This window comes from Rhinolophus sinicus, chromosome 7 (assembly GCF_057876585.1).
Source record: "Rhinolophus sinicus isolate RSI-liver-muscle chromosome 7, RSI-T2T, whole genome shotgun sequence".
NCBI lineage: Eukaryota > Metazoa > Chordata > Mammalia > Chiroptera > Rhinolophidae > Rhinolophus > Rhinolophus sinicus.
The window spans coordinates 17,699,487-17,715,918 of record NC_142507.1 but is presented as its reverse complement, the minus strand read 5'-3'; the positions used below and the strand labels follow the sequence as shown (position 1 = coordinate 17,715,918).

At 45.0% G+C, this 16,432-nt stretch overlaps 1 protein-coding gene across 5 annotated transcripts in view; it reads left to right on the top strand.

The window, feature by feature from the left end:
- CHD7 (chromodomain helicase DNA binding protein 7) overlaps positions 1-16,432 on the top strand; it is a 212,373-nt gene that overhangs the window by 76,916 nt on the left and 119,025 nt on the right. For all 5 annotated transcript variants that reach the window (XM_074318933.2, XM_019752431.3, XM_019752430.3 and 2 more), the window contains exon 2: positions 5,042-6,871. In XM_074318933.2, coding sequence (XP_074175034.1) covers positions 5,216-6,871 — 1,656 coding nt within the window. In that variant the 5' untranslated portion in view covers positions 5,042-5,215. The remainder of the gene's footprint in view (positions 1-5,041; positions 6,872-16,432) is intronic.

The following is a 16,432-nucleotide window of genomic DNA, read 5'->3' as shown; positions in this document are numbered from 1 at the left end:
ACTTAAATAGCAACATGTGGCTAGCGGCTGCTGTGTGGAACAGCACAGCCATAGCGAATCGGCACCACCCGTACATACTCCTGGGGAAGAAAGTGCGGTCTTGTCCAAGGTTCGCGAAGGGCATCGTTTGGTCACGGAGGCAAATCTGGAGCTGATTTACGATGAGTTGGTTACTTGGAGGCATTTGTTGATTCTTTATCCGGGTCACTGTCCCCTCGGATCGATGCCTTTCCCCACGGCAAGCTTTGGCCTGGCCAGATTGTCCTCTTTCCCAGGCGGCTGTTGGGGGCCGTTGGTGGGGATCGCCCTCCACAGGCTGCACCATCTTGCTGAAAGGACTTGTAGAAGCCAGCAGTGCTGAGCCCTTCGTCTTCTGTGTATTCACCTTTAAGCAGCTCGTGGACCCTCTCCCCCATACGATTTGTACCATTGGTGGCTGAGCGATGTCTTCACGGCCTGTGCTGAGGTTGCTGATGTGCGTCTTTCCAGCGGCTGGACACTCCTGTGTAAATGCTTCCCCGACTCCCAAGCCTCGCTGTCACGGTTACGTTCTGTACTCCAGCTTCTTTGGAGGCAGAGGAGAGAAATTGAAAGAGAACAAGTACGAACCAAGCTATAGAACACTAAAATAGCCCTCAGCCTTCAAGGCGGTTGTCCTTTTGCTTCGCGCTTGCCCACGTGTTGTATGCTTGTGAAAAAAGTCTCCTTTGGATGGCATTCTGCTTACACAATGGGATAAAAAGTGGTTGAGCTATATAGGAAAGAAATACTTTACACATGAAAGGTTTTGTATTCACCTGTTTCCTTCCTTGCTTTCCCCGTCACTGTGGTACCAAATTAAAACATGGCTACACAAATGCCATCCTGCTCTGAGAAGAACACAGCAGTTAGGGATTGTCTGCGCAAGTTGTGGGAGGTCAGAAATTTCCAGCAGAATATTAATATCTTTATGTAATTTATTTATTTCATCTTGGTTTGTTGTACACCCTTTGCTTTTATCCCCCAATCTCTATGTGCTGTTTACTTGTTTTTTAGATCTGCCTATTTTTTATCCTGTTTATTTCCAATAAAATTAACCAGTAGCTTCAGTGTGCTAAAAGTTATAGATAGTATAAATAAATAAAATTTTTGTTTGAAAGGAAACTCTTCTATTTGCTGGTCTCAGTAATTGTTTTAGTGACTTATCTCTGAGTAAAACATACCTGATTTGGACCCTTAATATGCTGCCCTCCCTAGTAAACGGCCCTCTCCATCTATGCAGTTCTCTGTCATCTTTGGAAATTGTTCATTAAAATATTTTGTGGAAGATACTTACTCCTCTCAGCCTATAAAGGGGTTTTTTCCACCTGTTAAATGAAGAGGGGTTTGGATTAGAAGGTCTTCGAAGTGCTTGCCAGCTCTGAGATGTTCATAATTGGTTTCTCAGCGCGTGTCTGTAGTGTTGGTGGTTCTGTTGGCTGAGCTGTTTCATTGTGTCCCCTCCTCACCCCCAAACACAGGTACCTTATAAACTGCCTTTGTCTTAGAAAATACTTGCCAGTAGGGCACAGAGCAGAGACTTAAATTGCTGTGTCTTCATATGTGTATCTGTACTGTTTATGCTATATAATATCACACATAGTTAAAACACTTGCCATCATGAATTTCCAAGAAATATTTTGTAAAATGCATCCTGATTTTTATAATGTAACCCCCGAAACTTAATTCTTATTTAAGAGGTTCATCACTTACAGATGAGTGTAAGCTACATGAAGACAGGAGAGAATTTTGTTTGTTTTCATTCAGAGATGTATCTCTAGCAACTAGACCAATGCCTGGATCATAGTAGGTCTTCAGTAAATATATTTTTGAATAAAAAAATGTGATTTGAGGTTTAACTGGATTTTTATTTATTTACCTCAGTGATGATTATGAGAATTATTCGATAACACTGAAAATTTGTATTTCCGTTTCTTCTTTTTAATAATCTATATACTGTTCATTATCACAGCCACTGTGCACATTTTTGACTTGAAATGTGGCCAGTATGAATTGAGATATGCTGTAGGTGTGAAATACATACTGGGTTTCAGAGACTCAGTACCAAAAAATGTAAACTATCTCATTCATTTTTTAATATTGAGTGCATGTTGAAGTGATAATATTTTTCATATATTGGGTTAAATTTGTTTAAATAAATTTCACTCTTGGGTTACTTTTTAAATGTGGCTACTAGAAAATTTAAAATTATGTGGTTCTGATTTGTCAGCTCATTGAACAGCTCTGATCTAGACATAGAAATGTAGATATTGAGTGTAAAGAAGGGAGCAACGTTTAGAAAGGATGTTTTAAATGAGTATCTTTGATAGAAATGAAATTATATGTTGCAGCTGTGACTTGGGAACGTGGGTATTCAAATGGTCTTGATCAAATTAAAAAAGACCAAAATAAATTAATTAGATTAGCTCAAATGAGAAATATGAAATCCAGCTACCAGATGGATTCCTAGCATAGCCACCAGCCGAGTCTTGAGGTCAGAAAAGGGGCAGGAAGGTGGTGGTGGCTGTCTGAGCCGGCGTGGGCGGTCACTAATGACAGACTAAAGCCATGGTTTTGAACCTCCCTGCCAGAGCTCACCTAAAGGTGGTGGGCGACTTGTTTACTTGATGCCAGGTAATGCTGTTGTTTTTCTTGCCACTGGGAAATGGACTGTCAGTGGGAGGGAGTAGGGAACTGGAACCCCACGTGGCAGATCGGGTTACTCTCCGTGAGTGTTCTGTGTTTCCCGTCCCATACCTGTAGGCAGGTTCTGTGCCCCCTTCTGCTCAGCCTTCAGCTGGTGGAAATTGGAAGCAGGCTGGCTGTGCCTCCGCCCGGGCTCAGCACACCAGCCGTGCTCTGTCTCTCAACGCCTTTCCTCCTGAGCTGGGCGACAGCCCCATCCAGTCGGTTGTGTTTCCTCCAGTGTCACGTGGTCGACCCTGGAGGATGCAGCCGTTATCCTATAAAACAAGGCCATCGAGGACACACAAGTAGACATTACCTTCCTTAAGCTAATTGGAAAGGTTATTTTGGTAAGTGGTTAGTCTGCACGGCTAGTTTAAGCTATCATCAAGTCCATTCCCGTATTTTATTTCCTTGAAAGCTAGAATGAACCTTGAATAAATGAAAACTGACTGCTTAAGCTCTTTAGGAGTAAATTCAATTTATAAATATTTGTTTTATTTGGCACTGGAGATTTCCACTTCCCTTTCTTTTGGATTGAAAAGTAGTTGTGTTGTAAAACAGCGTGTCGGTAAATAAAATGGCATTCGTGCTCTTCTGATTTTCACCCATCTGACCTCTGTTTTTGGAGAAAGTAGATCAGAAAATTCATGGCAGTTAGTGGCGGAGTGAGGAGACCTTTGACTTTTGCTGACAGCTGTCACCTGAAAACTACAGACCTAGAGACCTCCTCAGGTACTATGTCTGTAGTTCTGACAGCAAACAGGATTGTTGTTTACATTTTCTGTAAGCAAAATTCTCCCCTTGTTAGGAATACGTTAGAAGAGGGCAGGCAGAAACTGAGTTTTTCTAGCTGTCTTATTGGTAAGTTCTCAGCGGCGTTGGGGGGCCTGTTGTCCATCCCCATGATCGGAGAAGCGTTTCGGTGGAATCGATGACAGAGCCTGTTCGTAACATCACTTTGGAAATTCTTTCACAAGACATTGTTGTTTCAAGTAGAGCAGTATCACACAATGCTCAATGTGCTCATGAAGCGGCAAAAAAATGAGTTAAATTCCAAAGATGTTTAAGATTTCAGACATTTTTCCTATGTGAATTAGTTCTTTATTAGGTTGTTGATTTAATTAGCATTCAGCAAAAATACTTTTCCTGTTTTGCTTGTTGAAACATTCTTTAAATCAGTTGTTTTTATCAGACACAAAATCTACTAGGAACTGTGACTAAAATGGGGGACATCAGATAGTGTGTAATGTGTGGTGCTGACACAGGACGTGCACGCCCGCCTCCCCCCTATCTGCTATGTCCTGCCTTATCCCAAAAGAGGTTAAGATGAGGGTGAGGGCTGCATGGATATTTTGAACTTTATTCTATTGACATAATTTTCAGTTTTGTCCAGTTTTGGGGAAAGTTTTCTGTTTCTCTGGATGGGAATGGTCGTCGTCTAGAAGCTGCCCATCTAGCTGAGGCCTGTCGGAGTGGTCACGTGGGCGCCTGGTGCCTCGCCAGGGCCCAGTGCCTGTGGGTGAGGAATGAACCTGTTATTGGACTTCCTCTGCCGGGAGTGCCGGCTGGGACGTGGTGGGCCCAGAGCCACGAGTGAAATCGGTCCTCTGAAGAATGAAGGCTTTTATTCTTGTCCTGTCTGAATCTTGTATATTCTTGCCATTTAACATAATGAAATTATGAATTTATTATGCTCTTCGCAAACTTGCTTTCCAACATGGTTACGGACACTTTTTTCATTTGATGCCTCTGTTGCTGTCACATAGTTGTATGCGGGCTGTAAATATCTAATTTGTACGGAATGACTGATTTTGGTATTTGTCTAATCCTCTCGTCAGTTTAACTAAGTTGAGCTTTTCACAGCCCTCGGTGCTGCGGCTGCTCATCTGATTACGCAGCTCAGGGGAATAAGGTGAAGGGCGGGCCGTTGGTAACCAGAGCATTTCCAGGGCTTTAGTTCAGCAGATGGGCTGCTTGGCTATATTCGTGCATCTGCTTGCCTGCTGTGGCAGCTGCTGCCGCCTCATGTTGTGTTCTTTTGTTCTGTTCCATCCAAGAATGGAACGCTAGGAAGTGTAGTGAATGGATTAATTTAAGGTTAAGGTTAGTGTTTTGCTTGCTTTCTAAGTAACCGATCATAATAATGCTCCTGGTAGAAGCTAATGAGTTTCTCTTAACGTAAACTAGATTTATAAAATACAGCTCAGCGAGGGGGCTAGATTAGTATTGTTGATGGACACCAAATTCACATGCGTAAAATGCTGGCAGTTTTTGTCATTTGTTCCTAATTCTTTGTTTTCTTCCTTCCTCCTCCCTGCCTCCCGCTCCCTTCCAGGACCTACATCCAGACTTGGCCTGACACTGCAGGGTCCAGGAGAATTAAAGAAATATGGAATGACATGAAGAAGATTAGTTAAGGATTACAGGCTTGGAGGACAGACACCTCAGTGAAGTGAAGCACAGACAGGCTCCTGAGCTGTGGTCTGGAGGAGCCGTGTGTTGGAAGAAGATGGCGGACCCAGGAATGATGAGTCTTTTTGGCGAGGACGGGAATATTTTCAGTGAAGGCCTCGAAGGCCTTGGAGAATGTGGTTACCCTGAAAATCCAGTGAACCCCATGGGGCAGCAAATGCCGCTAGACCAGGGCTTTGCCTCTCTACAGCCAGCCCTTCATCACCCCCCCACTAATCAGAGCCAAGCGAAGCTGACCCACTTCGATCACTATAATCAGTACGAGCAACAGAAGATGCACCTGCTGGATCAGCCGAACAGGATGCTGAGCAGCGCCCCCGGGAACGGGCTTGCGTCCCCCCACTCGCAGTACCACACCCCTCCCGTTCCTCAGGTCCCGCACGGTGGCAGTGGCGGCGCTCAGATGGGGGTGTACCCTGGCATGCAGAATGAAAGGCACGGGCAGTCTTTTGTGGACAGTGGCTCCATGTGGGGCCCGCGGGCTGTGCAGGTACCGGACCAGACCCGAGCCCCCTACCAGCCGCCGCCGCAGCAGCCACAGCCGGCGCCGTCGGGGCCCCCCGCACAGGGCCACCCTCAGCACCTGCAGCCCATGGGCAGCTATATGGCACGTGGGGACTTCTCCATGCAGCAGCACGGTCAGCCACAGCAGAGGATGAGCCAGTTTTCCCAAGGTCAAGAGGGCCTCAATCAGGGAAACCCTTTTATCGCCAGCTCAGGACCCGGCCACTTGTCCCACGTGCCCCAGCAGAGCCCCAGCATGGCACCTTCCCTGCGCCACTCAGTGCAGCAGTTCCACCACCACCCCCCTACTGCTCTCCATGGAGAATCCGTCGCCCACAGTCCTAGATTCTCCCCTAATCCTCCTCAGCAAGGGGCTGTTAGGCCACAAACCCTTAACTTTAGTTCTCGGAGCCAGACAGTCCCCTCACCTACTATAAACAACTCAGGGCAGTATTCTCGATATCCTTACAGTAACCTAAATCAGGGATTAGTTAACAATACAGGGATGAATCAAAATTTAGGCCTTACAAATAATACTCCAATGAATCAGTCCGTACCCAGATACCCCAATGCTGTAGGATTCCCATCAAACAGTGGTCAAGGACTAATGCACCAGCAGCCCATCCACCCCAGCGGCTCACTTAACCAAATGAACACGCAAACTATGCATCCTTCACAGCCTCAGGGAACGTACGCCTCTCCACCTCCCATGTCACCCATGAAAGCAATGAGTAACCCAGCAGGTACTCCTCCTCCGCAAGTCAGGCCCGGAAGTGCTGGGATACCAATGGAAGTTGGCAGTTATCCAAATATGCCCCACCCTCAGCCGTCTCACCAGCCCCCTGGTGCCATGGGAATTGGACAGAGGAATATGGGCCCCAGAAACATGCAGCAGTCTCGCCCGTTTATGGGCATGTCCTCCGCACCGAGGGAGCTGGCCGGGCACATGAGACCAAATGGTTGTCCTGGTGTTGGCCTTGCCGATCCACAAGCAATCCAGGACCGGCTGCTACCTGGCCAGCAGCATCCTGGTCAGCAGCCATCTTTCCAGCAGTTGCCAACCTGTCCTCCGATGCAGCCCCACCCGGGCCTGCACCACCAGTCTTCACCCCCACACCCGCATCACCAGCCTTGGGCACAGCTCCACCCATCACCCCAGAACACCCCGCAGAAAGTGCCTGTGCCTCAGGTAAGGGAGCGCCGAGCCTGCCTGCCTGCCGCGCGGTATAAAATGTAACTCGCTGAACTCAACGAATAGAATTTTCCTTTAAACTTCATGAAAAGCGTTTTCGTTATGAAACCCTTAATTTTTTTATCTTGTTAAGCTGCCCCAGAATCGCATTTTTTACTATTACTCCCTTTATTTACTCTCTTACTAATTGGTTTAGGCATTTATCCACTCATTTAAAAAGTCTTGAGTCCTCCTGTTCTAGGAATTGTGCCAGGTGCTAAGGACGGGGAGGTGACGAAGCCCGGGTCCCTGCAAGGAGCTCTGCTGTCCCTGCTCGCAGGGAGATGGACAGTGGACTCAGAGCAAATGTTTGTTCCCCTCTCGTTCTTCTTCTAGTCTTTCTACTTCTCTCTGTTTTAAAAATATACATAAAACTGCAGTTTTATATGTTTGTGGTAGCCCCTCCCACCTCTTTTAGAAAATTATATATTTTTTTCCCTTGGGAAGCTGCAAAATGTGTTTCTTTGTAATACCATTTGACCAACTGTTGAATGCTAGTGTGAACTAAATTGTAAACTGTAGAAAATCACAGTAAACAATAATCCACAGAAAGTGCTTGGTCTCTAAGGGATTTGGGTTCCTAGCACTGAAACAAGAGTCTTTGTAAACTGAGATTTTTGTTACCCGACAGAATTTATAAGCAAACTGAGTTAAGTGTTAAGCTCTAGTATTCACAAAGACATCTTTCCCTTACAAATGTTGATATTTTTGCCCCGGGTCTAGGAAAATAATACCTATGTGTATAGATTATTCCGAGTGCTGTTCAAAAATATGTATTGATCTTCCACTGTGATTGAAACTCTGAGTTTCGATGGCACAGTAAGTGATTTTAGAGCCGTAAGGCACAAAACTTGTTCTTAATGAAATTATACTGAGTTTGGGGAAACATGACCAATAGGTGAAAATACAAAGCATAGTAAAAGACCCAGCATGGTATAGGACAGGTGTCCAGAGAGAGGGAGCATCTGTGGATGAGGGTGCTTGGAATTTGGCTGGGACTTGCCACGGAGAGTGCTCTGAGGATGACATTTCAGGTTGGGGGGTGGTTGGTGGTCAAGCATGCTGCAGGGCAGGGCCAGGTGGTAGAGGTCTTGTGTTCTGTTTTGAAGAATTTGGACGAGTTTCAAAGAATGGGGAGCCAGTGAAACAGTCCTCAGGATGGCTGGGGACCCAGACGATGAATTGTGAGTCTGTGGTGCAGGCAGTGAGGACAGTTTGGACTGGGAATCGGGGTGTGGGGACAGAAGGCACTAAAGCAATGGGAAAGTAAAAGGGTTTGGTCAGGAAACAGCGCTGTTTGGGGCATCTTGGTTGGAGAGGCATGTAGAACAGAGACTCAGAAGCTTCAGCTTTGGGGGGCCTGGGGAAGGGGAGGTTAGGCAGGTCTTCTGGGGACCACAGGACCACAGGACACGGGACTCATGGGGTTTGGGGGAAGCTGCCCTCAGAGGGCTGGCACCCTTGGAGGTTCAGGGGGAGCCCTGAGATCAGCGGGAGCCTCAGCTGCCGACCTGCTCTGGAGGAAGCTGCTTCCTGTCTCCTCCGGAGCCTAACCTGCTGCCGGGGGAGAGGACTTCTGGGCCCCGTGTTTCCTGAACAGCGGGAAAGGGGAGGCGAGAAAGGCTGTCTGACACGATGCTGGGAACAGAGGGCCTGGGGAAAACAAGGGAAGGAATGAACGGAGAATATCAGAGCTAGTTAGTTTGTTTTCCGTTATTTCAACTTCAAGGCAAAATGCCCTTCAGAATTGACCAAACGTGCTCTCCCCGAGCGTTTCTAAGGCAGAAATGAGTGTGACCTGGGCGTTTCTAAAGCAGAAATGAGTGTGACTTCCTTTCCAGGAATTATTCTTTTCTTGGTCCTTGGAAGGTTTCTTCTTACGGAAGTAAGGTGTCTTTTCAGAGTAGTGCTTCTCCGACTCGTCCTCGTCCCAGCATCTTCTCTCTTCACTGGAGGGCGAGCACAGTTTGCGGGAGACATCCTGGCTTATGATCTGATCCTGGATGGGAAGTGCCCATCTCCTCCTTTTAAGGGTACAAATGTCTCAGTGGGCATTTCAGAGGACGAGTTTGAGGAGTATGTGACATTTGGGTCACTGAACGCGGGAGGGTCCATGTGTGTGCTGTGCCATCGTTAGACTCTGGGGGGCGCCAGGTATAATTTGCCTTTTCCTCCAGCTCCAACTTCTCGAATGTGCCATTATAGACAAAACTTGGAACTGGATAAGGGGCGTAAACAAGTATGTGTGAAGTATTTTCATTACATAAGTTCAATTGCATTTTTAAAAATTTTGCTCATGGCATTTGCTTTCTTATTTCTACTTAGCTTTGCATCCTCTTCAGATTTTTGAAGCACTCAGTTCTGAAAATAATACTGGGGAGGTGTAAAGTGTTGGGAAGAGCCTAGACTTTAAAGTCAGAAAAGTGTTTGAATCCCAGCACTAGTACTTACTAGCCTGGAGGCCTTAGGCGGTGCACTTAACCGCTCTGACTGTCAGATTCTCCATCAGTAAAACAGGAAAAACAGTACCCATCCCAAAGGGTGTTGCGATCACATGGGGCAGTAGACACCGCGTGCCTGGGGTAATGTCCAGCCTGTGCTGTGTCGCGTATGGTAGGTAATTCTCCTCTAGGTTTAGCTTCTGATCTTCACTGCCAGCCTCACCTTATAATTATGTCGTTTCACATGTAAATACAATGTAAAATTACTTTTCTTTTTAAGAAATAGGTTAAATATTATGAAATATATTGATTTGTGCAAGTATCACCCCCCTCTTAGCCCATGTTGCTGGTTGTGATGAGCAGAATGATGCGGGGAAGTCAGAGTGCTGCCGCGGAGCCCTGCAGCCTCTCCCTGTGAGCGGCTCACATTCCACTCCAGCAAGTACCTCTGTCTAACTGTGTTTTGCTTTAGAACTACTGAAATTATTTTGTATTTCATATAGGTCAGAACGGTGGTTCAAAACCATGTTGTGTATCACGGAAACTCCCAGATCAGGTTGAAATACGGATGTAGTTTGCTGAAGTATCACATTCAGATAGGCTTGTTTCCTTTTTTATGTTGAGTTTTTCACTTTTAAAAAATAGAAGTTAAGTTTTTAAAATGTTTCATGGGTTCTGAAGATATTTTGGATCTTATGTAACACATTTACGTATGTTTAAAGATAAACTTAACCTTACTAACAATTGTCACCCCAATAAATTTAAAAAATAAATTATAAAAAAAAAGATAAACTTTATATCGAAGAGTCAACAAAGGAAAACATTAGGACAGAAGGGTCAGCGGTCATCGGACCACAGTGTTCATTGCGTGTGGACATTCCGTTTAATGGCAGCTGTAGACTGTACTGTGCTGATGATTTGATAAAATTTACAGGGAAAGAAAAAATCCTGGCTTCCATTTCTTTTCAGTAGCCAATTAGGACAGTGGTTCCCAAACTTTTCATCTTTACACTCTTAAAAATTATCGAGGACTCCAGAGATCCTGTATTTATGTGGGTTATGTGTGTTGGTATTTGCTGTCTTAAAATTTAAACTGAGGACAGTTTGAAATATTTTTTCATTAGTCACTTAAAAATAATAAACCATTTTGTGAGAATATAAACAATATTTTTAAATGAAAAATAACTGTTTTCCAAAACAAAAAAAATTACTGGCATTGTTTTATATTTTCTCAAATGTTGGATTCTAACACCTGCTTCTGCATACAGTCCGCTTGCAAGGCGTGATGAGGCCACTTACACTGGGAGAGAATGAGAGTGAAAGGCAAGTGACATCTCAGTGTCATTATGAAAATAGTTCTGAGCTCACAGGTCCTGGAGCCCCCAGCCCCACCCTGGGAACCCAGAGTTCGAAGAGAAGATTCGAGGCTCTAGAGTCTGCAGCTTTTGAGGCGAAGAACCACTAACTGACCCCGTGACCTTGGGCAGGTTCCTTAACCTCAGGGCCTCAGTGGCATTATCTCCAAAATGAGTGTTGATGTGCCTTTCTGGTTTGAGGCAAAGTGAGATCAGCAATAACGTCTTTCAGTACTTAACATGGTAGGGACTCAAAAATGATACATTATCATCAGCAAATGTTCAGAATTGCTTGTTGCCGAGTTTAAAAAATAATCGCAAGCACTAATTTCAGTGTTAACTATTGTCAGAGTTGTTTGACTCCATTTCCTTGGTTTCAGGGAACAGTTATCAAATATTGAGGCTCCCTATATACACTATTCATTGAGAGCAATAGTGGCGGAGGTTGGGGGGCACAGGGGGCGGTACAGGCAGCGCCTGCCAGGAAAAGCTCACCACAGAGGTCAACCCTGTGTGCTTCGGGAACAGCTCCTAGCCCAGTCTGGGGGTGGGTGACATTGGGGTCTGGGAGGGTGTTCTGGGGGCCAGATGCCCTGGCTGATGCAAAGGGTAGGTCCAAGTTGGGATGAGGATGGGCAAAGGGAGAGGGGAAAGAGTCTAAGGCAGGGGTGTCCAAACTTTTTTCAACGTTTTTCACCAAGGGCCATATGCGGTAAAATACACAAACAGCTGGGCCACTCACTCGAGGTGAAGTATGTATTGCCTCACCTGGTTTATTTAAGTAAACTAAATATATTTTTGGAATTTGCTGCGGGCCAGTTAAAAATGGATTGCCGGCCGCAGTTGGCCCACGGGCTGCAGTTTGGACTCCCCTGGTCTAAGGCTTCAGGAATGTCCCTCAGTGTTACTGGAATTAGGGGCTGGGGCGTGGGAGGACGAAAGCCGCATGGTCCCCCTGCATGGCCTTGTCAGTTGTGGTGAGAAGCTTACATCAGGCCCTATGTCCATGGGGACACAGGTATGTTTTCGGCAGGAACACACTGCAGCACCTCGGCGGTGGAGGAGGGCAAAGAAGGGGGCGTTTATCGGTGCACAGTGGACGGAGGTGAGAACGACCTACCGTGTTTCCCCCAAAAATAAGACCTAACCGGAAAATAAGCCCTAGCATGATTTTTCAGCATGACATCCCCTGAACATAAGCCCTGATGCGTCTTTTGGAGCAAAACTTAATATAAGACCCGGTCTTATTTTCGGGGAAACACGGTAGAAGGAAAGTACAGACATAGTTTTATTTGCTTCGACCGCTTATCTAAGAAAGACCGGTTACATGGATGGTCCTTCAGGTCACAGGCAACTCCCCGAGTTTCTGACTAACTCACACTGCACAAGTCTACACAGGTGTCTCAGTCCAGGGAACAGGCTCTTAGAATCTTTAGGATCTGCAGCATTGTGTTCTCAGGAATGTATATTTGCATACGTTTGTGCCCCTTTCTTAATTTGGTCCAGAAATACAGTCATGGTGAAAGAAGCAGAAAAAAAATTTTAAAGAACGACTAACATTGAGGTGATAGATAATTTCTCTGTGTCCCAATTTTCCCCTAGAAGGTTAAAAGAAACCCACAAAAAACCTAGAAGAATCAGTGATGCAGCTTTTCTAGTTCTCTGGCTTTTTCCATGATGTCTTATGAATGTTCTTAAAAAATAGTCTTTTGGGGAAAACCATTTTCCTGGTAAATCGCAAGCAGTCAATAGTCTACTGAAATTCTCTCATTTTACCCAGTAAATACGGAATTCCAAATATGAGCAGATTAAGTGGCAACTACTTCATACATTTGATGGAAAAAGTGTTCATGCATCTCAGGCCTCAGTCATGCAAATTGTGATCAGGAGAAGAGGCCTGTTTCATAGAAAGTAGATGCATCTCTATAACTACCACCCTTGATGTACTTGCACTTTCACACCCCTAAACGTGTCTGGTGGAAATGGGGAAAACCAAGTATCTCTAAAGAAAGCCCAGCTGTGACCTAAGTGGCATGCAGGGGAGGTTGTACGCATGCATACCCACGTGGAGAGAACAGGCACCCATATGTGAAGCCTCCAGCGCTCACAGGGGGCAGTGGGTGGGATCCCTGGTTTTCCTGGTGCTGGCGGCTGGCTGGTTATTTGTTCCTGACGCCTCTGGTTAGAGCGAGCCATCCATGTTTGATTGCTCGCAACTTTACTGGTCGATCAGGCGCTCAGCACACTGCTGTTTTTCATGAAGACGCTTGAGGTATTTTTTTCTGACCACCTCCATTTGTGTACAGCACAGCGTAATGAGCAGCCTCCTGCGTGTACCTCAGCGCAGCTGGTTTATCCCAGAGGCCAGAGTTCCAGGAGGTTAAAATGGAAAATACCAAGTGTAGTGTGAAAGCAAAGGAAAAAACTCTCCTCCTTCTGTCCTTTCACCCCACAGTCTGAAAGCATGAAAGGAGCTGCATACTAACTGGTAGCCTTGCTTCTTAGTGGCTTTCATTTGGTAAAAGAGTATTGTTTCCTGTGACTATCAAAAATATTGTGGGTAACAAGAGGTTAGTTTTTTTTTAGTTTCCTTACGAAGCCTGCGTATTATTCGTCTCTTAAGTATCTCACGTAGCCAGTGGATTTTCTTAACTTTCGAGAAGCCACTTTTCAATACTGCATTTTAATCTTGTGTCTTAGTTGCCTTCATTAAACTACATTAAAGAAATATTTACTGGGTGCCTGGTACAAGCTAAGCACTAGATTGAGGACAGAGACTGGCGATGTGGAAGGCAGCGCAGAGACAAAGGCCTGCGCCGATGGGCAGGGGGTTGTGTCATTTCAGTATAATCTTCAGGCCACCATTTCTCTGTGTACCTATTATGTTCTAGACCAGTGTTGTCCAATGGAGATATAATGGGAGTTGCAAATGCAAGCCACATGTGTTGTTTTGAATTTTCCAGTGGCCACATTAAAAGACAAAGAAACTGGTGAAACTGATTTTAATAAATAATATATTTAATCCAATATATCCAAGATATTATTCCAACACATAATCAGTAAAAAAATTTAGTAGTGAGGTATTGCACACGAGTCTTTGAAATCTAGGGTGTAATTTACGTGCCGAGCTGGTCGGTTGGGTTGAGCTGCGTTTCAGGTGTTGTGAAGCCCTGTGGCTGCGGGCTGACCGCCATATTGAGCAGCAACTGCAAAACTCTTTGCATAGCAGTTGCTTCAGATTCTTTTTGAAAACAAGTCTGAGTATAAAGTAATTTATGCACATACATTTTAAATTGGTTTAATCTGATTACGACAGCACCTTCATTGTAAGGTTGGGAAAGTAGTCACATTTTTTTTTTTTTTAGGTATCTATATAGTATGTGTACTGTCGGAGAGGTGTGTATGTGTGTGTGTATCAGTATTAGTTCTTAAAAAGGTAGATTAGTGGAGCGAAATTCCATTTGTTTGGATTTCACAGAACACTGAATGTTTTCAGTACTGTCTTGTAGGAGGAAAAACAGCAAGTTTCTCTGAAAGATGGATGACACCATTTTCAAGATTTTAGTTTCAAGTGTTTTTTGGATGCTTTTAATAAAGTTATTTTTACCCCCAACTCAGACTCTCTCTTTGCCTCTGTCACTAATGCTTGTTTCATTATGAAATTAGTTCTCCAAGGATAAGGGGAAAAGCCTTCATTTCTTTACTATTCTGCATGTGCTTCCCCACCCTACTCCCCCCCCCAATTTTCCTTCCAGCTTTTTCATCTCTGCTGATGCTTCATTTTTATCCACCATTCAGAAAGGCGCCTGTGACACTGCAGAGCGCATTTGGCTGGAAAAGGAGAATTGGGAAGTGAGTCGGGGGCAGGATCAGGGACACTGGGCTAGGCCTACCTGGGAGAATGTATCTTAATCCTGACGTCTAAATACTGTTCTGCATTCTCTGTAGTGACAGCTGTCAATCTGTGTATAATCTCTAAGTAACCAGGGAGAGGCGGCCCTCATTCTTCCTTTGTTCTCCCACCAGCCGAGGCAGTCAGTGCCAAACTTGGAGTCTTACTTCTGCCTTGAAAAAGTTCAGGAGGTGATGGTACATCGCCATGAGGAAGGGTTCATATTTTTCATATAGGAAAACCTTCTATGGCCTTGCACTGGGGTGGTGGTGGTAGAAAATTTAAAGGAAGTTGATAAAATGCCAAGGAATTAGCATTATTTTAAATAGTCAAAAGTCAACATAGGCACAGAAGCACTCATAATCCCGCGTGCTTTTTTCTTGGTTGATTGGATGATGAGAGGCCAGGTAAAGCTGGAAGCCGTGTTCTTAATGTCTTATTTTAATGATTGAATCAAAATCCTCACCCAGACAGTTATTTGAAGGAAACATGCCATTTTGTGATGCTCGTTAATGAGGAGCATAAATTGCATTTGGACCGTTTTTCTCTCCTGCCTCCTGTGGTTTTTTCCTAAATAACTCCGTACCCCCAATTTCAAGAGAATACTTCCTTCTAACACTCACTGTGTGAGAGTCAAAGCGATTGTTCTAAGCTGTGTGCAAGAGGACGTGATCTTGGCAGCCACTTTTGTTTGTTGGCTTTGGCCGTGGGCACAGAGTTGGAGAATATCGAGGAAGGGCAAGCGGTGAGGTTCTGGCTTGTGCCCTGCCCGTCTCTCCGGGGCTGTTGGGGGCAGGTCTGCAGCCTTGTCCTGTGGCGGGCGTGGCCCCCGCCCTCCTGCTTAGTTCAGGGGTTAGAACTTACTTCAGGTGGGTTTCCCTGCTAGTGAGTAGGCAAGGATTTTTAGCTCATCCTTTTTCTGAAACTTTTTAAGTTCCGTTTCTGAATGTGCTCTTTAGTGAAGGGGCTGTGTATAGACTTGCAGTTTTAATTGAAGATAGGAATATTTGAAATTAAAGTTCAACTTTTCGATCACGCTTCTTGATGGACCCCTAATAGTTTTAACATTTTCTTTAATTTAAAAAAAATCATATAAAATTGTGGGATTCAGTTATGTTGTGTTTGTTTTTGCTGTTAATGTTAGAAACACCTCAGAATGTCAGTCAGCGTCAAGAGATGGCTAAAGTTTAATATCACTGTGGGGGTTGGCAGAAGTGGACAGTGGGGACTAACAGAATTTACCTTAATCTTGACATTTTAATGTTACTCTCCATTCTCTGCAGTTAGGGCTGTAAATCCACAGATGGTCTGTAAGTAACCGCGGGCGGAAGGGGACCTGGGGCCGTAACCAAGTAGGATGTGCTGACATTGCTGTAAACTGGCCATTACTAAGCTAACTCCGTTTCCGGTGCTCTGATCTTGCAAAGGCGTTTTCACAGAGGAGAGCTGTTGCAATGCATGGAGGCAGACCTTGGATTAAAGGAGACAAGTGAGAGTTCTTTAGAGGAAAAATGCGACGATTTAGTAACGAGTTAAGTAGTGTTTTAGTTTTATCAGCTGTTCTCTGTGCACTTTCTCTTTTCTCTTCCGCTGTATTCACCCCAACAATGGGAACTGTGCACTGAGTGCACCTGTCCCCCACTGGGGCACAGGCGACAGCGGCTCCTGTGCTCCGTGCCTCGTAGAACTCGACCTCATTCTACCAAGTGTCCCTCTTACGCCAAAACAGCGCGAGAAGGTTTAGCTTAAGGAAGGAAATATTCCAGAGTCTGATTTTGGAAAAGGTCTGTCCTTAGAGCCTCTCTTAGAGGTCACAGCTTTAGTTTTTGCA